General features: G+C 39.8%; 1 protein-coding gene across 3 annotated transcripts in view; it reads left to right on the top strand.

Moving 5' to 3' along the window:
* Nucleotides 1-25,293, top strand: part of LOC138981786 (myoferlin-like) — a 121,838-nt gene that overhangs the window by 16,661 nt on the left and 79,884 nt on the right. For all 3 annotated transcript variants that reach the window (XM_070354864.1, XM_070354865.1, XM_070354863.1), the window contains exon 6: nt 1,594-1,775. In XM_070354864.1, the coding sequence (XP_070210965.1) occupies nt 1,594-1,775 (182 nt within the window). The remainder of the gene's footprint in view (nt 1-1,593; nt 1,776-25,293) is intronic.

The following is a 25,293-nucleotide window of genomic DNA, read 5'->3' as shown; positions in this document are numbered from 1 at the left end:
GTTTCTTGTATAGAATATACTCAATTTTTGCAAAGATTTTAGTCAAGCAGTATGTAAGAAATGTTAAGTCCTTTGTACTGGAAACTTGCATTCTCCCAGTAAGGTAATATATTGTACTACGTTGCAAGCCCCTGGAGGAAATTTTTGATTAGTGCTTTTGTGAACAAGAAACAATTGACAAGTGGCTCTATCCCATCTCCCCCCTTTCCCCGTCGCGATATAACCTTCGTGGTTGAAAACGATGTTAAACACCAAATAAAGAAAGAAAGTAACAGCTCTCATGCTGACGAGTTACGGAGAGAAAAAGAAAAGCATGAGGCATCTTTTTATGTTCATGCTGCTTGTACAAGATGTTCATTAATATCGTGCTGTTTATCGATCTTCTTTAGGCGTTTTAGGAATGCAGTTATTTGTGTTATCAAATTTTTCATTTCGGCAGATGTCACATACATCTTATTTTAATGTATACTAAGCCTGATATAAACAATGAAACTGAAAACAAATGTTCTCATTCTTTTCCTTTTGTTTTTTTCTGTCCTTTTTTCTCTCTTTCTTTTTTTCTTATTTTCTTTTTGTTTCTGATTCATCTTGTGAAAGGCTTTCACTGTTGTTTTATTTTATCGATTTCTTTGCCATGCTCAGAGACAGAAGGTACAGAAGACAAGATGGCAACCTTTCTCAGCTTGACTGTGGAACAAGATTTAGGGAGAAGTAGCAACCTCATTTAGCGTTCTAGCAATCACAGTAACATTTTCTGAAGCATTTGAAGGCCACCCCAAGCAAATTATTATTTGCCTTTATTTCTGCTGTCAGCATGTAAGGACAGTTTTTCTTTGACAGTGATTGGCAGATCTGAGCATGACTGCCACGTGCCAAATGCAATAACTTTCTGACTTCAGATGAAGGGTTTACAGAAATTGCAACAGATTGTCTATCTAAACCCTTATATGTTTGGTATTGGCAGTGACTCATAGTGAACAACTTGCAATTTTGCTGCAACTGCAAGACGCCATACATGTCAGAGTAAAAACTGCACTGGTTTGACAAGTTCTTAGTAAAGTATTGATAGTTCTGAGTGCATGAGAAAGTGTCTGATAAAGAAAAATCAATGACGAGTGCCAGCAAAAAAAGCCATCAAGGTATACTTGTACAACATGATTTTTCTTACATTTTGAATGGGTGTAAGTGTAACCGCAAGTAAAAATTTATAAACATGTATAGAAAGGTTTACAGGGCAGGGCAGAAGAAATTCTTCACAGGAATGGAAAATGATGATGATGGCATTATCTCCTGTATTGTTGAAAGTTGACTGCAGTGACCACTGAAAAGATTTGAGCATCATTAGAGAAGTCAAATGATGATGCTGATGAAGACAGTAAAATGATGATGATATTAATATGTTTGTATGTGGCTTTGCTAAAAGCCAAAATTCCAACATGTGATTAGTGTTTTGGCAGGTATAGTCAGTGTGCTGGAAAAAAAAGACAAAGGTTTGAACCAAGGACTGAAGGAGTATAAGGATCACCTCCCAGTTGTTTGGGGCAGAGTTTTCATAACCCACATGCAAGCTTTTGACAATCAGTGGTCTTTCAGGTACGGTGGTTGAGACTGAAAGCACAGGGGGTGAATCAGAAGAAGGAGAAGACAGCCAAGATGGACCTCCCCAACTGGACGCATCAGGCAAGCCTATGCCTCGAAGGGCAGGCAAGAAGAAAAATAAAAGCTCCCGACGCAAGGGGAGGAAAAACCTCTCCGACAAAGTTCAGGACTTCCAGGTGAGTTCTGCATGGACTGTGCCGAAGACCCTTTTTTCACTAGTCTGGACACAAAATCCAGTCCAAATTAAAAATAAATGCAAAAAATACCAGTTCATTCTAACAGCTTTTGACTACAGTGTACTGTTTTCATGTGTCAGAATGTGACAACAATTAGTATCTGTATCAATTTGGCCGATTCGGATTATTTACCTGTCAAAGTTACCATAGCTAAATGCCCTGATGGTGTAAGGTTGTCAAAAGTGATGTCAGTTTGGAATCAAGACCAGTTTGTTTGAATGGTCAGTGAATCAACTATTCAAATGCCAGGAGTTTTGTTTTTTTGTGTCTAAATCAGACACACACAAACAAAACTCCGCACACAGCCTTCAGACCCAGAACGTGATCACGGGAAATGATAATTACATTTTGGCGGCAGATGCGATCTGACAAACCATAGAAAGTTTTGTTTGGCTGGCAACACTAAAGGTATGTGTAGTCATCTGTAAGATAGTTATGTAAAGCTTTTGACTGTTTAAATCGTAATCTGCGACAAAAATACAAATCGTTGCTGCAGCAATGCTGCGACTCCTGCACTGCATCTTTAAGGGAGTTTCAAACAGGGAAAAAATAATGTTGAAGAGAAAGTCTGAAAAAAGGAGGCGATGAAGAGAGTGGGTCCTTAAACAGAGGTTTTAGCTTACTAAGCCGATTACAGCTGTTTGTATCTAGTCCCTTTTTGCCCAGAGTAATCGGTACGCTACATGTCGCCATGACTATATAAACTCAGTAACTGTAATGTCAGGTGACCTATAATGACTGTCACCTGTAGGTTCTTGGGGGATAATGTGGATTTTGCTGCAGCAGAAAAATGATGCATGTTTAAAGTCAATTTAGTAACTGCACTTCTCATGACCTGCCATCGAGGGGTTTAGCTAGTTTGGGGAAGTTACTTGTGTGGTACTTTGGGGGAAATAATGTATGTGGATGGAAGGGAAGCAACTGCACTTTTGGGGGATCAGTTGATGTAGTTGTCTCCCATGAGCAGTTAGAAGGAAATGAGGAAGGGATTTAAAGTTTGAAAACTAACTGCATCCTGACAACCCGGGCAGGCAAAGTGTGTCTGCCATGACCCCCTGATCCCCGTTGCAGTACTTTTTCTTGGCAATGTCCAATCTTATTTTTACAGAGATTTCACGAATCATGAATTCTCTTTTCCAGAGCTCTACTAAGTCATCATGATTGCGAAATAACTTACAGAGCAAAGATGCCATATGGTGTTAAAGGCAGTTTAATGGAGTGGAGGCTGAGTCTATTGATTGTGGCGGTGGTGTTGTTTTATGATGGCTATAGTGCTTGTTGTCGTTGACAGTCATTGCTGTTTTAGTGTCCAGCAATTAGCAGTCGTCAAACTGGCTTGGTGTCAGCTGTCCATCTGATGACGCTGATATACACTGTCAACTGCGCAATTCTCTTTGTGACAAACTTTGTAAAATGTGCATCTGTATACTAAAAAAAAAAAAAAACACACACAAAATTATAATGTCCCAACAAACTGCCTCTATTTCCAGCTGAGAATAAAACAAGGTTAATCGATGCTGTTTGTCTTCTTGCCAAGCATGATGCCTAAAATATAGTCTAATGACAAACCAAAAGAAAGAACCAATATTTTCTTTTAATTTTGGAAATGCTGCAGCATTGGGAATGGGGTGGTAGGTACCACCTGACAATAAACAATTATCTGTAATCAATAGTAGTTCATTATATTTATGTGGTTTAGTGTTTTTGTATTGATGCTGATCCAAATTCATCCTCCCTCCTTTCCCAACATGTAGGGAGAGAGAAAGAGAGAGATAGTGCCAGTATCTGTCACCAAGATTTGTTTGTACTTCAGAGAGTTCCCGCAGTGGGGCACTGCGGTTATGAAATTAAAGGCCCCTCCTGTTTTTGGAACCGCAGGAGCTTTCTAGTTTGCTGTTAGGTAGATTTTTGGTTCCTCTTTCCTGTCATGCTCTCTTTTTCTTCATGAATTCTTTTCTTTTTTCTGCCTTCTTGCTCATTCACCTGTATTTTTTCCAAAAATCTCTTCTCTTGCCGCTTGTCTCGCGATTCATGTATAGTTTAATCTGTTAGTGTTCTGATGTAAGTCCAGCAGTAGATAGGTTAAGCCTATTTTAACATACTGGAAACTGGTAATCTTCCAGTAGGTATTAATTTAGTTTTACTAAAGCCTGCTGGGACACAAGTAATGGGTTAGTGCATTTGTAAACAGGAATCGCTTGACAAGTGGCCCCCTTCATTCCCCCCTTCCTCGTCCTGATATGGCTCTGCGTAGTCGGCTGGACGTTAAGCAACAAATAAACAAACAAACAAACAAACTTCAGAGAGTGGTTTATTTATCCTGAAATGAACTAAATTGTTTCATATATATATATATTTCTGATGTTATTACCAGCTATTGTGTTTTCAGCGTAGCAATAGGGCGATATTTAGACGAGACAAGTATAATGCCGATGAGTCGAAGACGAGTCGCATTATACTTGTTCGAGTCTAAATATCGGACCCTATTGCTACGATGAAAACACAATAGCGTTTATATAGCTATTCTGACATTAAATTCTGTGTTAAAATCATGTTTTTGTCAGCAACAAGTACCAGAATGGTCCATGTCGCTGATTGCAGACGACGGTTCCCTTTCCGCATGAAGCCACGGAAATAACCGAACATTGAAAAACCCACGGACATGTATTACGGAGAAAACTCGAGATAACCGGATGTTTAGCTTTACGTCAATATGCTAGGAATCATATGACGTCATGACGTATCATGCTTGCCTACGTATATTGTATGTTCGAAAGTCTGACTTCTGTTGGGAATTCGCGTGGTGAAGACTGCGGTAAATCTGTAGATGATAAGAGAACAAGGATTGTCTCAGAAGAAACGACTAAATGTTTCAGACCGGTAACTTCATTTCAACATTGCACTATACAATGGACGTTCTATGTGACAGGAGAGTTTGCTGATTTTGTGTTAAACATTGGAGAGATCGTCTGCTAGAATCAGAGATAGGTCGCTTCAGATTGCAGCTTCTGGAAATTTGCAAGGTTTGTTGCCTGTTAAAGAACTGGATTTTACACGTAATGTATGTCATGTACAGTAAGCAACAACAAAAACACACACAAAGCAAATGGCATCGTCTGTCGACTAGTCACAGAAACAAACCTGGCGAGGTATGCGTGTACTTTATACACGTGGAAGAAACCGGAACCATGCGTCTTTGTTATCGACAATATGCTTTTGGATATTGAGTAAAATGGCCGACTTCTGCCGCATTATGCTTTGATGATCGGAAGAGACCATCCAATCACAGCCCCCGAATTCCCCCACGTGTTCATCAGAATAGCTATATATATATATACTAGATGATTACCCGCTTCGCCGGGTACCGGCTTCACCGGGAAGAAGTAGAGCCGAATACCAGGCTGCGCCTGGGACCCGGCATTGCCACACGGAGGAAGGGAGATAATCGCGGCTAGAGGAATACCCGGCTTCGCCGGGGTGAATCGCGAGACAGAGACAGACAGCGTGGCGGTTCATCACAATCACCTTTGCAGGCGAAGTCCTGTCAAACGGGATTGAGAATTTTAGAGCTTATTTCTTAGCCCTATATTATCTGTTGTGGCTTCTCAAATGCCAGAACATACAGACAGACAAAAGCCGCTAGACCACATCACAAACAGAACTCTACAATACACAGGTTTTTGCCCACACACACACACAAACACACACACACACACAGAGAAGCCGTATATATATATGTATATCTATATCTATAAATATATAGAGATAGGTGAGAGTGTATTTTTCGCGTGGCTATAAATTGATTCGACCTTTTCACTTTGACAGTAAGAACAACTTACGGGTGCAAGGGAAGCGTTCTGGACAGCGCAGTGACATTCTAAAAATAGTAACTTAGAAACGGGAATATGGATTGAAGCCACACGAAGGAAGGGAGATAAACGCAAAACACTGGAGAAGATAAGGAAGAGTTACTTGTAATGGTGAAATGAACACAAAAACCAAAATCGGTTCAGCGCTGCGCGCTGAGAGCACGTGTTGAAATATCTCATCGATGATATTGTGTCCGGGGTGTAGCTGAATACGGTGTCCAAATTTGAAAAAGATCCACCGAGAACTTTGGCTTTGGTGTGTCGGTATGGGGGCCCGGGTAGCTCAGGTGGAACCAAAATCGGTTCAGCGCTGCGCGCTGAGAGCACGTGTTGAAATATCTCATCGACCAGATTTTGTGCAGGGTGTATCTGAATATGGACACCAAATTTGAAGCAGATCCATCGAGAACTTTGGCCGTGCATGGCGAACAAACACATACACACACACACACACACACACAGACACAAGTCGTATATATATATAGATAGAAGATAGATAGATAGAAGAAGATATAATATTTATTTGTTCAATACCAGCACACATGCGCACACTGTTTTATTTCCATGTCCTTAGCACTCCTCCCCCCCAATCAGCTCTCTCCTAATTTGAGGACATTGCAACCCACTGAAACATGAACAGGTATTGGATATTGGAACATAACCATACACTGCTCAGTGATCCGACACAGAAACGTTCGATCAGTTCTGTGCATGACGTTAGCAGATGGTCACAGCTGTTGCTTTTGTTCTGGACTAACGACATCCATTTTTTTCTTGATGTTGTCAGCGTACAACAGTTGCTTTGTTAGGAAAGGGAGGGTGCATGAGGAGGGGGGGGGGGGGGGATGGTGGGGGTGGGGAGGTAGGTGGGGGAGGGGGTAGAAAGGGGAATATGGGGGGAAGGGGTAGGGTAACAGTTTGGGGTGGGGGGAATTCTCAGAATTGATACTGTACTAGTAGTCTTTGTTGTTTTTTCAGTGGATGTATTGAAGACATTAATATGCAGTAGATCATTTGATGTAGTTTTCTCTCAGTTCCATACAATGGAACCCACCTTTCCAGACCCCTGATTTAAGACATTGTCCCTTGTAGGGCCCTACTTTCTCAGATTGTTGGTGTTCATTACATCTGTAATTGAATCACATCCATTTTTAGACCCTAATTCTCTTTTAGACTTGATTTTTCTTAATGAGGGGGGGGGGGGGGGGTGTACCAGTGAACTTGGAAGTACTTTCTTTATCACTCCTCACGTGGTCGGCAGGGGCAATTAATTCATATACTGATACAGCATATTCATTCGCAAATTACACACAGGATTGGCAATGATCAAACCATTTCATGTGATTGGTTCGCAAGGCCATGTTCCTTTGAAGTGTATGTGTATCGAAGTTACTGCATGAGTTCATTGCAGGCATCCTGTTTTTAATATACGGGAATCCAGATGTCTGTCCAGACATTGTAAAGGATATTTCTGTGTGGCTAGTGATGTTTGTGAGTGTGCTGTGAGTGGAACTTGCACAGCTTGATTAAACAGCCTGTGGATTTTCAGCAAGAAGCTGACTTTGTCAGTATACTTTGTCAGGATACAGACGGAAAATGTTGAACTGTAGGGACTATTTTTTGGAATACTGATCATTTGTGTGAGTGAAAAAACATGTATGGCAGGAGAATCCTGAGTTTTGAAATGCAGTGTCTGTGAGGTATTTCAGTATTTGTGTTTACATTTGACCAAATATTTTGCAGCAAAAAACATGATGGTAAGAGTTGTGTAGGTCCTTGAAATGTTAGTGGAAAAGCTGTTTGTGAGGCTGAAGACTGATCCAAGTAAGGCTTGTTTTATAACGTAATTGTGGCACCTTTCCAGTTCAAAACAGAGAGACTAGCAAAAGTAACATGACCTACGAGCCTCCACTTTCTTTACTCATTCTTCCTTCCTTTAATTATGTGTCTTCAAGGAACCAGTTGGGCTGTGGTTGTGATCACCAAGCTCAACAGATAGTTTGGTTAATGAAACCCTCCAGTAAAGATGTGGTTTGCTGTTCATTTATACATCAAACTATTGATTTCATAAAGATATTGCTCCGCAAATAGGCATTACAGTTTGCGTCATCAGTTTCTGAAAGGAAAAGGATATCAAGCGTACAAAAATAAATATTAGCATGGGAGGAAATATTGTGGGGGGCATTAGCATTATCTGAATTCACAGTTGATAAGTCATGGCTTTATGCATGCATAAGAGCAGCCAGAGTGCATTTTATTCCAATGGAATCTGCTTTCTAGGACCTTCAAAAACTTAACATGATTAGGTCTTAAAGGGGGAAATCTAAACGTGGCAGTAAAACTTCATTTATAGATGTCATCTTGAACAGAAAATCTGGAGGTTTCAAAACTATAGGGCTTTAGATAAGGGGGGGGGGGGGGGGAGTCTTATGTCTTATAACAGGGTGGGTGGCCGAGTGGTAACGCACTTGCGCTCGGAAGCGAGAGGTTGCGAGTTCGACCCCGGGTCAGGGCGTTAGCAATTTTCTCCCCCCCTTTCCTAACCTATGTGGTGGGTTCAAGTGCTAGTCTTTCGGATGAGACGAAAAACCGAGGTCCCTTCGTGTACACTACATTGGGGTGTGCACGTTAAGGATCCCACGATTGACAAAAGGGTCTTTCCTGGCAAAATTGTATAGGCATAGATTAAAATGTCCACCAAAATACCCGTGTGACTTGGAATAATAGGCCGGGAAAAGTAGGATATGCGCCGAAATGGCTGCGATCTGCTGGCCGATGTGAATGCGTGATGTATTGTGTAAAAAAAATTCCATCTCACACGGCATAGATAAATCCCTGCACCTTGAATATGTGCGCGATATAAATTGCATAAAATAAAAACAAAAAAAATCAATCCCTGCGCTTAGAACTGTACCCACGAATACGCGCGATATAAGCCTCATATTGATTGTTTGATAAGAGGATGTCTGAAAAGGGTGGGGGGTTCCACTGTAGTGTGAAATGCTTGCGTGGGTTTGACATTGTGAAGCATTGCTGGCATTGTTTTCCTTGGATGGCAGCTGTTTGTGTAAATGGGATGTGCATCAGACCAGCATGCTAGCCAGTACTGTGATCTGTTTCGATTCCTTCGCCATGCAAAAATCAACTGAACAGTTTTATCCTAGCTTTGCGTAAGGTAGCGAGGCTTTGTGTTATTGCCAAGGTGTAGTCGTGTTTGTGTTAATGATTCTGATCTGGTAAGGGTGTGCATTCTTATGAGATAAAAGGAAAATATTGCAGGTTCATTAGCTGGTGAGGCCAGAACTGCAGAACAAATAACTATTGATTGATCTTTCTTTAATGTGTGTGGTAATCTCTTACTAAATGCTGCGCTGTCATTAGGACATCTAAATTAATATAAAAACGTGTGTCACACTCACAAGGATAAGTAAATAAAGACCATTTTGGCATATATGCTGAGTCAAGGGCATATTAATTCACATACGCAATTGTATAAGGAGGTTTAAGTAAATAAGGGCAATTTGGTGTGTGTAAATTGCCAAAAACAGTAGCCACTTCAAATTGTTATAGAAACAATTACAGAAACATATCTTCTTGACAGTTTTCAGTATAGAACAAACAACAAGCAAAGAGTATTAACAAAAAACTTACTTCAAAGATGGCATTCTGAAGATGAAAATTGAAAGTTTTACCCTCACTGGCATTTTACGAACAAGCGATGACAATTGCTTCAAGTTCCAGCATACAAGTATCGCGGCATATTTTGCAGAGCTGATCAGTGACCTCTCTCCCATGATAAAATGGCTCAAAGATGATTACTGTTCCGTACTTTTCGGACTATAAGGCGATACTTTTTAAAATTTTTACATTTAGTCAAGTTTTGACTAAATGTTTTAACATAGAGGGGGAATCGAGACGAGGGTCGTGGTGTATGCGTGTGTGTGTGTGTGTGTGTGTCTGTGCGTGTGTGTGTGTAGAGCGATTCAGACCAAACTACTGGACCGATCTTTATGAAATTTTACATGAGAGTTCCTGGGAATGATATCCCCGGACGTTTTTTTCTTTTTTTCGATAAATACCTTTGATGACGTCATATCCGGCTTTTTGTAAAAGTTGAGGCGGCACTGTCACACCCTCATTTTTCAATTGATTGAAAATTTGGCCAAGCAATCTTCGACGAAGGCCGGACTTCGGTATTGCATTTCAGCTTGGTGGCTTAAAAATTAATTAATGACTTTGGTCATTAAAAATCTGAAAATTGTAAAAAAAAAAAAATTTAAAAAAATTATAAAATGTTCATCTTATTCTTCATCATTTTCTGATTCCAAAAACATATAAATATGTTATATTTGGATTAAAAACAAGCTCTGAAAATTAAAAATATAAAAATTATTATCAAAATTAAATTTTCGAAATCAATTTAAAAACACTTTCATTTTATTCCTTGTCGGTTCCTGATTCCAAAAACATATAGATATGATATGTTTGGATTAAAAACACACTCAGAAAGTTAAAACGAAGAGAGGTACAGAAAAGCGTGCTATCCTTCTCAGCGCAACTACTACCCCGTTCTTCTTGTCAATTTCACTGCCTTTGCCACGAGCGGTGGACTGACGATGCTACGAGTATACGGTCTTGCTGAAAAATTGCATTGAGTTCAGTTTCATTCTGTGAGTTCGACAGCTTGACTAAATGTTGTATTATCGCCTTACGTGACTTGTTTTTCACTTAAAATCGTGGGGTCGCCTTATACACGACATCGCCTTATTCTCGGATAAAATAGGTTTGACGAGCACTGTGAACTTGAAATCAATGAGCAACTAACAACCATTTAAGTGAACACAATTCAAGCAATGTTGATCGCCGAAAAAATTACCTGAACAATAGTTGCGTTGAAACACGACAGTCGACAGTCGGTCTCTTGACACTTCAACTTGCACTTCGACTTTGTCACTGTCAAAATGCCGAAAACGAGGAGAGCTTCATACGACGCTGCCTTCAAGATTAATGCCATCGATCTTGCGATACGACTGGAGAGCAACCGAAAGGCAGCTTTCGAACTAGGCCTGAACGAATCCATGGTTTGCAAATGGCGTAAACAGAGAGATCAGCTGTTGGGAAGTAAAAAGTCACGATGTTTTTCCTCATTTTTGACTCACATGCGAAGCAAAAGTGAGTCTATGTACTCACCCAAGTCGTCCGTCCGTCCGTCCGTCCGTCCGGAAAACTTTAACGTTGGATATTTCTTGGACACTATTCAGTCTATCAGTACCAAATTTGGCAAGATGGTGTGTGATGACAAGGCCTCAAAAAACATACGTAGCATCTTGACCTTGCTTCAAGGTCAAGGTCGCAGGGGCCATAAATGTTGTCTAAAAAACAGCTATTTTTCACATTTTTCCCATTTTCTCTGAAGTTTTTGAGATTGAATACCTCACCTATATATGATATATAGGGCAAAGTAAGCCCCATCTTTTGATACCAGTTTGGTTTACCTTGCTTCAAGGTCAAGGTCACAGGAGCTCTTCAAAGTTGGATTGTATACATATTTTGAAGTGACCTTGACCCTGAACTATGGAAGATAACTGTTTCAAACTTAAAAATTATGTGGGGCACATGTTATGCTTTCATCATGAGACACATTTGGTCACATATGATCAAGGTCAAGGTCACTTTGACCCTTATGAAATGTGACCAAAATAAGGTAGTGAACCACTAAAAGTGACCATATCTCATGGTAGAAAGAGCCAATAAGCACCATTGTACTTCCTATGTCTTGAATTAACAGCTTTGTGTTGCATGACCTTGGATGACCTTGACCTTGGGTCAAGGTCACATGTATTTTGGAAGGAAAAATGTGTAAAGCATGTGAGTCGTATGGGCTTTGCCCTTCTTGTTTTCTTTTTCTTTCATGCCGTCGCCTTATGCACGACACTATCGCCTTATCCATGACATCGCCTTATTCTAGGATTTTTTCAGTTTTATTTTTAAAAGTAGGGGGTGCGCCCTATACACGGCAGCGCCTTATAGTCCGAAAAGTACGGTACTCATCTAGCCTTTGAACACTTGGCTTTGTCACCTATTATGTTATTAGGGCAGTCACTTCCCTCTCTCTTTATTCATGTGTAAGTTGAGAAAGGTCAGATGCTCATATGTGAGTGCTAACATTTTGGTTAAAGGGATATGATTTTTGCCTTGAAAACATTGCTTTCAGTGAGCTGAGTCTGAATACCATTTCTGCGTAGGTATTGGCTATGATTATGGAATTATCAGTGGGAACATTTTGATCAGTGTCTAAATAAATGAAACCGATAAATGCAAGTTTTCATATACTGATCATTTTACTTTATATTGAGCACACAATTTTGTTTGGAAAATCATGGAAACCATTTGCATCATTTCAATTTCTTGAATTACATATTATTGCAACAACTTATTCACTGTTATCAGGTACTGTTTGCAAAATTAATGAGCGCTTCTGCTAGGCAAAGAAGGATAACTCTTCGGTACTTCGCCGCTGGGGGCGCGCGAATACCAGGACTCGCTTTTACTTCCGCCTGTCCGCTATCTACGCTTTCGCTTTGGACTCGTTCACTCCACGCTCAGTTCGACACTTCTTACTTTTTTCGCATCAAAACATGTCGAGGCCGTATGGTACCTGGACTTTGTCCGAGTTGAAAGCTGAACTGCGACAGCGGGATGCACGAACTTCGGGTCGGAAAGCAGATTTGGTTGAAAGGTGAGTTCAAAGTTGCTTCAGACTGAAGTTCAGTGATTTCTGTCAAGTGTGTGTCAGTTTGTGATCGCCGAAACTGACTGAGACTGACGTCGGCACGGTTTTGTAGCCTTTATTTTGGGCTTAGTTTGGAGAAAATTACTGCGGAAAAAATTAAAGGTTCTTGTTTAAAATTTAGCCCAGATTACTATGATAGTGGCACTCTTGACTCTTGTGCTGACTGAGTAGGCATGTTTTGAGACGTTCGTGAAATATTCTCCCACTCCACTTCCCACCGATCAGCTGTCATGTTCCCTCCACTGTGTGATAAGACTTAGTTTAAATTAAAATGTAATGCAGATACAGACACGTTGCTACACAAAAAAATCATAATTAGAATTAAAATTGTGAAAATCAGACTTAGCAACTTAATTACTTAGTTATAGTCATTGAGTCATTGTCATGGCCCAGTGATGCATTGAGAAATTGTTTTTTTTTTATTGGGGGGTTGGACTGTCACAGAACATAAATAACAGAAGACAATATTTTGAATATTCAGCTATATTTAGTTTATATTTATTAGCTCTACTGCTTGTAGAGTTTACATATGAACATTTAAATATGCACACATTAATTTCATACCTATTGTGTGATTTCAGGTTGGAGTTCTATGGGATGGGCTGAACAAACAACTACATCACTCCCCACATCTACCTGTACCATTAGTACACATAAAAATACCGGATAAACCCGTTAAAGGAACAGAGAAATTTACAATCACTGAGCCTCACATAAGCCTCAATCACTGAGAGGATATTTGGATAATCAACCACCAGTACATACAAGTACACCCCAACAAGGGAAATGAGTAATAGTCATCTATAAATGATTATTCTCAATCGAGAAACAAAATGATAAGGATATGGATTTAAATAGTTGTCCCCTGACGAGGCTACCTTTCAGTTTCCCCCAAAAAACACTATACAATCACACATTCAAAGAAGTTGTCCAAACAGCTTGAAACTGTAGCCGAAAAGTACCATCTTTGGGAGAGGTACTTGGGGATCTCTGGGCTGCCAACTGCATTTGCCGGGTTTCGCAGACTTGATTTTTAACCCCTATTCTTTAAATTTAAGAGTTGTTGCAGGTCAGGTTAGTTTCAGTTGTTCATGGTTTACTTGTGTCACTGTGTGATGAATAAAGTGTCATATATATATGCCTGAACGAATTGGTGAATGTCTGTGTGTGATGAGAGTGATAAATGAACGAAGAATTGTGCAATGCATGGATGGCATTTTGTGTTTGGGCAGACTTCTGATAATATAATATTTTTTGCAGTTTGCAGCAAAAGATAAAATTATTATCTGAACTTGATCGGTCAATTCAACTTTATCCATTAGCTGTATATGAAATATCAGGAGGATGCATAACACATTGTCAATCATTTTGCAATTGTTTAAAAAAATTTGAGTTTATGAATTCAGAATCAGATTGCTAAGACTGTGTAGTGCTATTTGGCAGAATATATTAATCTGTGAAGAATCACTTTGATCTTAATTTGAGCATTGAATGAACTACTGTTTAGCTAATATCTCCTTGTAATCTTGCAAGAATGAGCACTGAAGATGTACTGATTCATAGAGTAGGCTTAACTCTCACTCACTGATGCATATAAAAAACTAAATAAGCACACGCACAAGACTCAGTATTCACTGCTCACAAAATCAATGCATAAAATAAACTGTACACACAGACAAATGTAAGTGTAAAGTTTCAGTTGATTAATCACTAGTACAGTAATAACCAACAGTTAAACAAAACACACAGACCAGCACAAAAAGTGAACAACAGTGATGTGCACCATTATACAACACTCAGTATATGAAATATATCTTGGCAAACAGATTTAAGCCTGCCATATCACATACTGACTGAACACAGACATTCCAGGTACTATGGCTCTGTGGTGGTGACCACAAACTAAACAGTTCCAGCTAGCAGCAGATATTTGGTCAGTCACAATGGCTCACACCTGCATAGATGAGCACACGCTATAATATATGTGTGACTGTTCACAGTTCAGTGTACACTGAACTGTGAACAGTCACACATATATTATAGCACACTCACACATATACTAAATAACCTCTGCTCATGTCTCTTTACTCAAATCGGATAATGAATTTTGGAATTTACCCATTAGTATCACTAATACATTGATCCACAGCTGCATTCATATAACCAGTGAACAAAAAAGTGCAACAGGACTTATTTGTGCCCTATGATGTTCAGGTGAATACCACTATCCCAGATGCCTTTAGAAACAGATGTGAAAAAAAAGTTTATGATTTTCTCAAGAAAACACAAATGACTGTAGTATTATGCAGTACTTGTAGTCTAAAGAAAAGTACGCATTCATATCAAGTTAGGACACGTCTACCTCAGTGTGAGCATGCCTGCATAAAACAAAATAGCTTTGGATTTGACTAAAAGAACAAGAACAAACATTATGCATGTTTAGACACGACGTTGTTCCTGAAGTTGCAAAGCGCAAAGCACACAGACAATATGACTGTGGCCTGCTAACCATCCATCGCTTTCTCCTATCAACATCTTTGGAAAACTTCAATCCCTTTGCTTTGTTGCAGTTCACTACACAACACTTGTTCGGCATTCTTCCGCAAAATATTATCTCTGCCGCTGTGTCCAGTGACACGACTGTGTTACCCTTCCGCAGCGAAGCGAAATTGCGGGCGCGCCGCTGGAGCACAGGCCTGATTCTCGTGCGCCACCTAGCGGTAAACCCGGAGAAGCGTGTTTCCAGCAGAAGCGCTCATTCCAAAAGGCAGGGACACATGTAACGGCTGCTTTGAAATAAAACGTGAGCTTGACTTCAAAAGTGTAAATGCAAACCACTTTTCGCGGTTGACAAAAACTGTGCCAAGGTTAGCAGCCATTATAGATTCAGAACATGAGTCTTTTTTTGACATAGTCAACAAGTGAAAGATGAAAAAACTGCAAGAGGAAATGAGAAACTTGGCATCAGAGCCACAGTCGATTTGGAGATGGATGTTGATAATTGTAGTCAGGACCAGCAATTAGTTACATAGTAGCAATCATTTGAATATATTATCTTTGGGCTTCAAGCAGGTGGCTGCAGGGAAAGCTGAATGGCATTGTGGGCTGACACAGCCTAACTGTATAACTCATGTTGGACTGCATGGTCATTGGCAGGTGGTACATGTAGCTTGACGTCAAGTAATGTCACATTTCTCTCACAGGGTGTTAATTAATGAGAGCACTGACCGACGTGAGCGTGTCTTACTGTTTATCATACTTCAACATTGGATTTGAAATGTGAATTTTGTGGTGGTGTCTGAGAAGCCTTGGTACCATGCGCAGTCTCTGAAAGTGAATTCTGTGAAGCCTTGATACCAGTCTCTCTCTAAAAGTGGTTTCTGTGAAGCAAGCTGGTACCTGAGTCTCTGAAAATGGTTTCTAGATATATGCAGGGTTAAGAAAAACAAAGAGGGGTGTGTAGGAAAAATTAAGAGGTGTATGTGTATAGTTGCACACTTTCAACAGAATTGAACACTCGACGCACACTTTGAGCAGCATGTATGTGGATTATCTTTAGAAGAAAGAAAGAGAAGAAAGTGAATGGAGAAAAACAAAGAAAAGAGCCATGTGATTTGTAGTACACATGTTCTAATAGCCTGCAGGCTAATACCGTATTACTAGCATTAACCGGTAATTACCGGTATTTTACCGGTTGAAATGAGAAAATACCGTAACAAAATTGGCTGCCTGTATGACCTACCGGTTGATTTTTAAAACTATCGGGGGTTTTTGCTGGTAAAACAACAAAACCAGTACTCTGAGTTGGACTCTTACTCAGGTTATGACCAGCCTACCATTTTTTTCTGGACTGTTTGCATCTTAAAAGTTTGCGTACCGGTTTGAAAAATTACTAGCCGCCACTGTAATAATTATAGTCTCTGAATATATTTGACTTTGAATATATTCTCTTGTAGTTGGGGCAAATTAAGGAAGGGACTGTGTGTTTAGAGAGTTTTTTGATGGACTGTGAGGCATTCATTTTGAACGGTTTCCTCTGGTTTTATAGCAGCATTATTTTCCCAATCTAAAGTTAAACTGCTCAAATCCAAGTACTTGAAAAATTATTGTCGTACAGTATAAGTACTTGAAAATTACTGTGATAGTTTCTGAGTCAGAGTCGTCGTTTCCGTTGGCAATTAAAGCTCCTGGATGCATAGACTGACTACCACAGTAAAGACATTCAAGGGGGGGGGGGGTTGTCTTTTTCTTCAAGTGTTTGTGCATGCATTGCTGCCGCTAGACTCTGCATAGCCGTTGCATATTATGAGTGTCGGCAGCTTGGGGTTTGTCCAGTAGTATAAGTGTTCTTGCTGATTTTCTCAAAACTTGACTTTATTCAGTTCACGTCAGCTTTAAGCTGTTTTTACTAACTTGTACTGGTGGTTTTGTGAAGCAGTAAGAGGTGGGGGTTGACAGCAACTGCATACCCTGAGCAGAGCACAATGGTTGTGACATGTCAGATTTATTGGAAATCTTTGCCAGGCCTCTTCGCTGTGGATTTTTAGCTACCTGTATATTCTTGTTCAGCCATGCAAATTAAGAATACAGGAAGGATATACTACTGCATCGCAAGTGTGATCTTTGTGGTTTTTTGTTGTTGTGGTATCTGCAGTAGGTACTAGGTATAACCAACTGGGTTTTTTTCAAATTCTTCTTGCATTGATTTTTTTAAATCTTCACTCTAAAACTATCTTTTTGGAAGTTGAAATTCATTTAAATAAAGAGAAATTATGGCCGCTGTGTATTTTTTCAAATTTTTTCAAACACAGGTTGTGCACCATGAAAACAGTATTCACTCAAAACAGGGGACACGCCTATTGCTACAAAAATATGTACACTTCATGAAAGAAAGTTGTAAAGAAAGTTTCACACAATCGTTTGTGATCAGGAAAACTTTTGTGCACCAAATTTCTTTCAATGTGTCTAGTTTTCTTGATTTATAATTTTGAACATTTCTGAAAGTTTTTCAAACAGACTATAGTTTTTGAAAAAGACTTTGGTGTATTTTTAGGTTATGAACAATTCTGTATGAGGCTAGAGATGGCTTTCCCGATCTAACGTATAAAAGAACCCATTGTTATTCAGCAAAATAAGAAATTTTCCGGATTACAGTGGTTTCATTGTTTGTAAATCCACTTGATGAACATTGTTGTGAAAACAAATTCCAACATCTTTTGACGTCATGAGTTTACGTAAGCATTTGATCGAAAAATAGATAGTGACTGAGAGTGAGAGTGAGATTGCTCAAAATGGCTCTGAAGTAGCCAGGTTGGTGTGTCTCATCTGCATTTTGGAGTCTTTCGCACACTCTGGTTCTAATGTAAGTGATCAGGACGGTAAGATTAACGATAGAACCACCAAGAAATCGTATTTTCAGCAGAGTGCACTCTAATTTTCAAGTCTCGATGATTGTGATTATTTTTTGCAGAAAAAATATTCAACAAATAAAGGTTACGAATTCTTCAAAATTGATGTGCAGTTCGAGGCTGATGTCTGTTCTTTAATTGTAGGTCAGTTTTTAACACCAAAAACAACATCAAAGACACGTTCGAACTGCCTTTCTGCACAAGGTGAAAGCCTGTTATTTTGTCTCCCTGTTTTGGGGACTTTTGATTTTTTGCGAGAGTTACCTCTTCTTTGCTTGGTTATGTCTATATCTGCAGGATTCTGCTTGTTGTGAGGTTTTGGTCATCTGAGTGTGTGTTGGTCAAGCAATTCTTGTGTGGCAAAGGTGAAGTTCATCCTGAAAAATGAAAATCTATTTGAAGGAAAATAAAAGGGCAAGAGTTCAGATCTGTGAAGTGGAATTTCTGTTTTAGAATGCACAATAGAAAGAAAAACATGAGAAAGATGCAGAAAATCAGAGGGGTATACATGTAATAAATCAGGGAATTAAACTGTGAAAGTCATTGAAAAGATAGCATTGATTTACTTATGGAAGCGATAAGAATTACAAGAGTTACATTTTTGTTCTTTGAAATGTAAGTTGTCTAATTGAACATGAACTCAGGACTCAGTATAAACCAGAAAGAGACCTTTAGATAATAATATGTGAAGTTTGGGATTCAGCTTATTAATAAGATGTAACCTAGACTGAGGATGATTGGCATTGCACTTATTGGTGTTGGTGTGAATGAAAAATGTGTTTCCATGGAAATAATAAATATTACAGTTTAACTTTGGCTTCTGAACTGGAATACCTCGCTACCACTTCAGAGATGTGTATCATCTAAAATAGTAGTGATTTGAGATCTCAGAACTGCCACCATGTTCAAAAAGTTTGGGAAGAATAAAGATGGTCATGAAAGTGACAGTGGTAAGGACAAAACATCCTCTGAAAGTGGAGAGAAGAAAGGGAAAAATGCAGAAGACAAAAAGAAGAAAAAGAAGGGCAAAGATGATACAACAGACAGCCGTGAGGAGGAAAAACAACTTATGTCTGCTATGAGTGTTGGAAGGAAGAAGAGGAACCGGGATACCGTGGACCAGGAAAGCATAACAGATTTTCAGGTAACTCATTCAGACTTTTAGCAGTAAACAACTGTGGGGGGTGTGTACGATCTGGCAGTAATACATTCAAACCTGACTGTAACAACCACCTATTAGAGACCAACGAAAAGTGGTCTTTATAGATAGGTGGTTGCTATGAAAAGGTGAATTATATTGAGAGAAAAATCGTTGGGGGTCCTTTGTGGTGGTCCTAATTGGCAGGTGTTCATTATCGAGAGGTGGTCGCCAGGGCAGGTTCGACGGTTATAAGAAATCATGGCTTGATTTTTTAAGTTATTGAGACATCCCAGTGCACTAAGGGATTTATAGAGCAAATCGAGAAAATTCATTATTGAACGAAGCGCATAGCGCTGAGTTCAATAATTATTTTCGAGATTTGCTCTATAAATCCATTAGTGCATTGGGATTGTTTCAATAACGATATTGTCAGTACCGCCAGATAAAAAAGAAGATTCAAAACGCACATTTTGCAACGCGCATTTGAATAGGCGTAACTCACTAACTGTGTGGTCAGGTTTGTGTCAGATCTACTTTTGTGTGGGCTGTCCCAAGTGTGTCGTGCTTTCGTCACACGCAAAAACTCTTGTTTTAATTTCTGTTGGTAAATTCCAGTGTAGTGTTTAAGCTAAAAAGTGATTTAAACTCAGAGAAAGGACTGTGCTCTTAGTTATTTGCGATTCGAAACCTTCATCGAGCTTCGACAGATTGACTGTGCAGAGTTTTGCCCCTTGCCAAGGTCGACGGAAAGCACATTTTCAAAATAAATGTGGCATGTTTCTCGTGTGGTATCTTCACTCATCGGGGAGTCTGGTACTAAATATGAACGGTAAGAATGCTCTGAACCCTACACGTATTATATCCCCATCGTTTTATCGTTCACATTTGCCCAACATGTTAATTTGCTGAGCGGGATTTATGTCGTCTGCTAGGCTATGGGTATGGCAATCAAACCACTGCACTGAGTCTCATTTCAAAAACAAAAATTGCTCGTCACGTTGCACTGAGTCTGCACGCATGAGGCAGGCTGGTAATAAGTCTTATATATGGTAAGAACGTTCTAAACCCTACACGTTTTTGATTCCGATTGCTCTTGCCTTGAAATAATAATTTGGAAAACATTCATTTACTGAACAGATGCTACGTTATCGGAATAACACTTGTGTTTTCTGTTAGCTGCTGGGAATTGTATACTAACTCATCATTTGGTAATGTGGATAATAAGCTACATGCCTGGGTCTCACATATACGATTTTTCGGAAGTGTCGGGGATAGTTAAGTCGGCTAGGTCGGAAGTGTCGGATGCAAATTCGGCTCCAAATTTCACTCCCGACCTGTCCTTACGACTGATCCTACCATGTAGCCGACAAGCAGACGACAACCACCCGACTTTAGGGCCGACAAATCCGACATGTATCCAGACACTTCCGACTGCAGTAACGACAATTCCGACTGCAGTTACGACAGGCCCGATTATTAGCTGAAAAACTTTCGAACAATAGCCGACTCTCACGACCAGTGTAACGACTAAACCGACTAGCTAACGACTGTCCTAACGACAAATCAGACTGCCCTAACGACAAATCAGACACCATTACGACTAATCCGAACGACACTATGCTACCGACAAATCCGACCACCCTTACGAGTCTTCCGACTACCGTTACGACTAATCAGAATCGCCTTACGACTAAACCGACACGCTTACGACAACCACCCGACAAATTTCTATTCGTCTGAGTCGGGAGGCTCTTCCGACTGTTTTGAACATGTTCAAAACAGTCGGAAGGGCCTTCCGAACTAACCGACTTTTCAAAAACAAAATTGCTAATTCTCACGAACTCTCCGACCTCTTCCGACTTCCAGCCGACTACCTAAAGTCGGGTGACATTCGTAGATGTGAGACCGGGGCATAACATGGCATAATTATGAGAGAAATCTTCGCAAGTCGAAACTGAAAAATTAGACACAGCGGGTTCTATTTTTAGATCAGTGGCAACTGTGGCACAGGCACATGCAATCGGTCAGAAAAAAACCACTTCTGCTTTAATTGAGAAGCAGGAAATTTATGGTCATAATAATTGGTATTGTGGAGAATATAAGCTACATGTCATTAATTAATTCTGAGGATGAGAGTACACTGTCGCTTAGGCAAAGGGCGGAAGAATACGCTCTGTGGAAAAGTTAGCACACTCCGAGTGTGCTAACAGTTTTAGCGCATCGCCATTAGCCAATCAACTGTTTCACATCAGTCATGTGACACCAGTACTTACTGACAATTATCCTTATTGCTTCTTTTCTTTTCTCTTTTCAAGCCATGTATGACTTAAGTGTATGTCATGTATGAAATAATTTGTCTCCTCAAAATAACATTTATATGCCAGAAAGACTAAAGCATAAGCAAAACATGTTTACAGCATACTCATGAGACAAACCTGAGAAAAATCTAAAGATAAAATTGTTGGGGGGGAAAGTGGAAGAGGGAGGGGGCGGGGGGGGGGGGGAGGGGGGGGGAGACTGGGGTTAGTCAAAAGATTATCAGTCTTTTCTTTCTACACTTGGTTATTGTTTTTCAATGTTTGTGGAAAAATCCTACACATTACTGTGAGTCTGTGTGCATTTAACCCGATTTCTACATACACCTGGTTATGGAATATCTGGATACCGCCCCTATGCAATATCAAATGGATCGTGCTAGATACATGTATTTTAATTCAGACAAATTGTGAAACACTAGTTCACTGATGTGGAAAAACAAATTTAGAGGAAAATGTACCAAAGCTTTAATTAGTGTGTCAAATTTCCTCTGGTCGAAAGTGAAACCTCATTAAAGGGGTGGATATGTGGGTGTTGTTGTCATAGGTCTGTGTACCCCATGGGAGATTGACTCCTGTGTTGGGGTGTAGGTATGCATTGTGTAGATAAAAAGTGATTGCAACATCTTTTGGAAGAGATCCAAAAGTTGAAAGTTTTATGTTTGCCAGCACTTTTACACACTGTTGTTGTCTGGCGGACAAATGGTTGAGTGAGGGTGAGGGTTTAATAGGGTTTTGTTCACAGTGTGTGGGATTTGTGGGGGTGTTAAGTGCTGCCATCATTTTCATTGTTGTTGTGATGATACTTTAGTGTGTGTAGATCAATGCAAAAATATGTGTTGTTTGTCTTCTAAAGTTAGAAAACAACTTTCACAGAGACACACACACAAAGCCAACACAAACACACAAACACAAACACACACACACACACACACACACACACACACACACACACACACTCACACAATAGATATATTATAGATATGGTCTGTGTTGCTTCTTTTTTACATTTAGTCAAGTTTTGACTAAATATTTTAACATAGAGGGGGAATCGAAACGAGAGTCGTGGTGTCTGTGTGTGTGTGTGTGTGTGTAGAGCGATTCAGAGTAAACTACTGGACCGATCTTTATGAAATTTGACATGAGAGTTCCTGACAATTTCATCTTATTTGTCATTATTTGCTGATTCCAAAAACATATAAATATGTTATACTCGGATTAAAAAACAAGCTTTGAAAATAAAAAATATAAAAATTATGTAAAAATAAAATTTTCGAAATTGATTTAAAAACAATTTCATCTTATTCCTTGTCGGTTCCTGATTCCAAAAACATATAGATATGATATGTTTGGATTAAAAACACGCTCAGAACAAGCGGTGGACAGATGATGCTACGTACGAGTATACGGTCTTGTGGAAAAAATGCAGTACGTTCAGTTTCATTATGTGAGTTCGACTGAGCTTGACTAAATGTTGTATTTTCGCCTCACGCGACTTGTTTTTTACTTTCTATTATTTGATTTTATGTATGTTGTGAAGTTTTGTGCTTTGTTGTCTTGTTTTGCAATGTTTTGTTTGGTAATAGGTCACATCAAAAATATTTTGCATGGATGAAATCCATACCTCAGGCATCTGTTGCCTTCCAAACGTGCGTCAGTGACCGACTTCACCTTTGTGAAAATGCCGTCACTGAAATTGTGAAATGAGATGGGGGAGAAAGAGAAACAGAAGAAAATATTGATTGTACAGTCAGTTGGCTTTCGCTTTTGTGAGTTACTTTTGATGCAGGTGAATAAGTGTATGACATCAAAATATTTCTGTGTAGACTATACTACTACTAGACCAGTGTTGGTTTCTATGGTTTGCTGCCTAAGGTGACACCACCAGTAATTGAGTTCCATTCAGTCTAAGTCTCATTGTGTCTGTGTATCGCCATCTGAAACAGTTGCAGTACATGTACAAGAATGTAGCAGTTGTCCCAACAGCCACTACATTTATGATGGTATTGCACAGCCTGTGCTTGTTCAGTTGTTGCAACAGGTGGTTCTGATGGAAATGAAACAGGGGCTGGTTACCGTACTCAATACAATAAAAGCTTACGGTTTACATTGTGCTGTACTGCCAGCTGAGTACAGTACAAACCTATTGGTTCTATTAGTTCTATTTGTATCATTTATAGTCCTTTCCAAATTCAGGCTGCTTTGGGAAATTGAGCTGCTATATGTACACCGGCTATGGCGCTCTAACATGTACCAATTTATTTTATTTTCCTGCAGGCGTGTATTCGTGTTTCCAAGCCCTATGTAGTCTTCCTTTTGATAAAAGGACACCTCCCAATAATGATTTCTACTGTGATTTTGGTCTGTGAACTTGATTAAGGTATATATAGATCCATGAGAAGACTCCTGCACGGTATACAGACACTTTTGTGTGGTCCCATTGGGGTCATCAGAGGTAGCAGTGTGCATTGTGCTGTGCCAGTTTACCATGAACATTTTCACTTTACGGACAGCTCTATCTAGGCAGCTAGTGCCCAATTGTTACCTCTAGAGTCCTTTGCTGTTCGAACAATTCCAACCCTGCATGGGGTCACTGGTACCCATTTTCAGCTGGGTTGAGGCTGGAGAGCGGTTTGAACAATGGGAGATTTGTATTACCCTTTTTTGACTCACATGCGAAGCAAAAGTGAGTCTATGTACTCACCCGAGTCGTCCGTCCGTCCGTCCGGAAAACTTTAACGTTGGATATTTCTTGGACACTATTCAGTCTATCAGTACCAAATTTGGCAAGATGGTGTATGATGACAAGGCCCCAAAAAACATACATAGCATCTTGACCTTGCTTCAAGGTCAAGGTCGCAGGGGCCATAAATGTTGCCTAAAAACAGCTATTTTTCATATTTTTCCCATTTTCTCTGAAGTTTTTGAGATTCAGTACCTCACCTATATATGATATATAGGGCAAAGTAAGCCCCATCTTTTGATACCAGTTTGGTTTACCTTGCTTCAAGGTCAAGGTCACAGGAGCTCTTCAAAGTTGGATTGTATACATATTTTGAAGTGACCTTGACCCTGAACTATGGAAGATAACTGTTTCAAACTTAAAAATTATGTGGGGCACATGTTATGCTTTCATCATGAGACACATTCGGTCACATATGATCAAGGTCAAGGTCACTTTGACCCTTATGAAATGTGACCAAAATAAGGTAGTGAACCACTAAAAGTGACCATATCTCATGGTAGAAAGAGCCAATAAGCACCATTGTACTTCCTATGTCTTGAATTAACAGCTTTGTGTTGCATGACCTGGATGACCTTGATCTTGGGTCAAGGTCACATGTATTTTTGGTAGGAAAAATGTGTAAAGCATGTGAGTCGTATGGGCTTTGCCCTTCTTGTGTAGTTTTGCAGAAGTTCGTTTTGTTGAATATTATCGTCTAAAAGCGTGACAAGTGTTTCACTGTCATACCTCTGTGTATATTCATTAGATTTTAAGTGCATATGTTCTTGTTAAAACTGTGAGTGGGGGCCCTTTTATCGGAGAGTGGACAGTAGTGGGGAGTCTATCCTTCACATAGCTTCAGTGCAACAGGTGTGTTATTGTGGGCTGGTCATGGTTAAACATGATCTGATCATCATCTGCACATTACGCCCGGTGTCCTTTGTCTGTACTGTAGACACACCGGAGGACTGCATTTCTTTTCTTCTTTTTTTTTTTTTTTTTTTTTTTTTTTGTCTCTTAAAGTCCCAGTGAATGGTAGTTGTTGTTTCTGATCACTAGTTTTCATGCAATTGCCCCAGTAAGTTATTCACAGACGCTGCTCAGTGCTTAATATTTGGACTGCTTACCAAATCATCATTTTTTCCACTCGCCCCCCCCCCCCCCCCCCCCCCCCCCCCCCCCCGACCCTTTCCTCTCTGTTCTTTTT

Source organism: Littorina saxatilis, linkage group LG12 (genome assembly GCF_037325665.1).
Source record: "Littorina saxatilis isolate snail1 linkage group LG12, US_GU_Lsax_2.0, whole genome shotgun sequence".
Taxonomy (NCBI): Eukaryota; Metazoa; Mollusca; class Gastropoda; order Littorinimorpha; family Littorinidae; genus Littorina; species Littorina saxatilis.
This window is presented reverse-complemented; position numbering and strand designations above follow the sequence as displayed.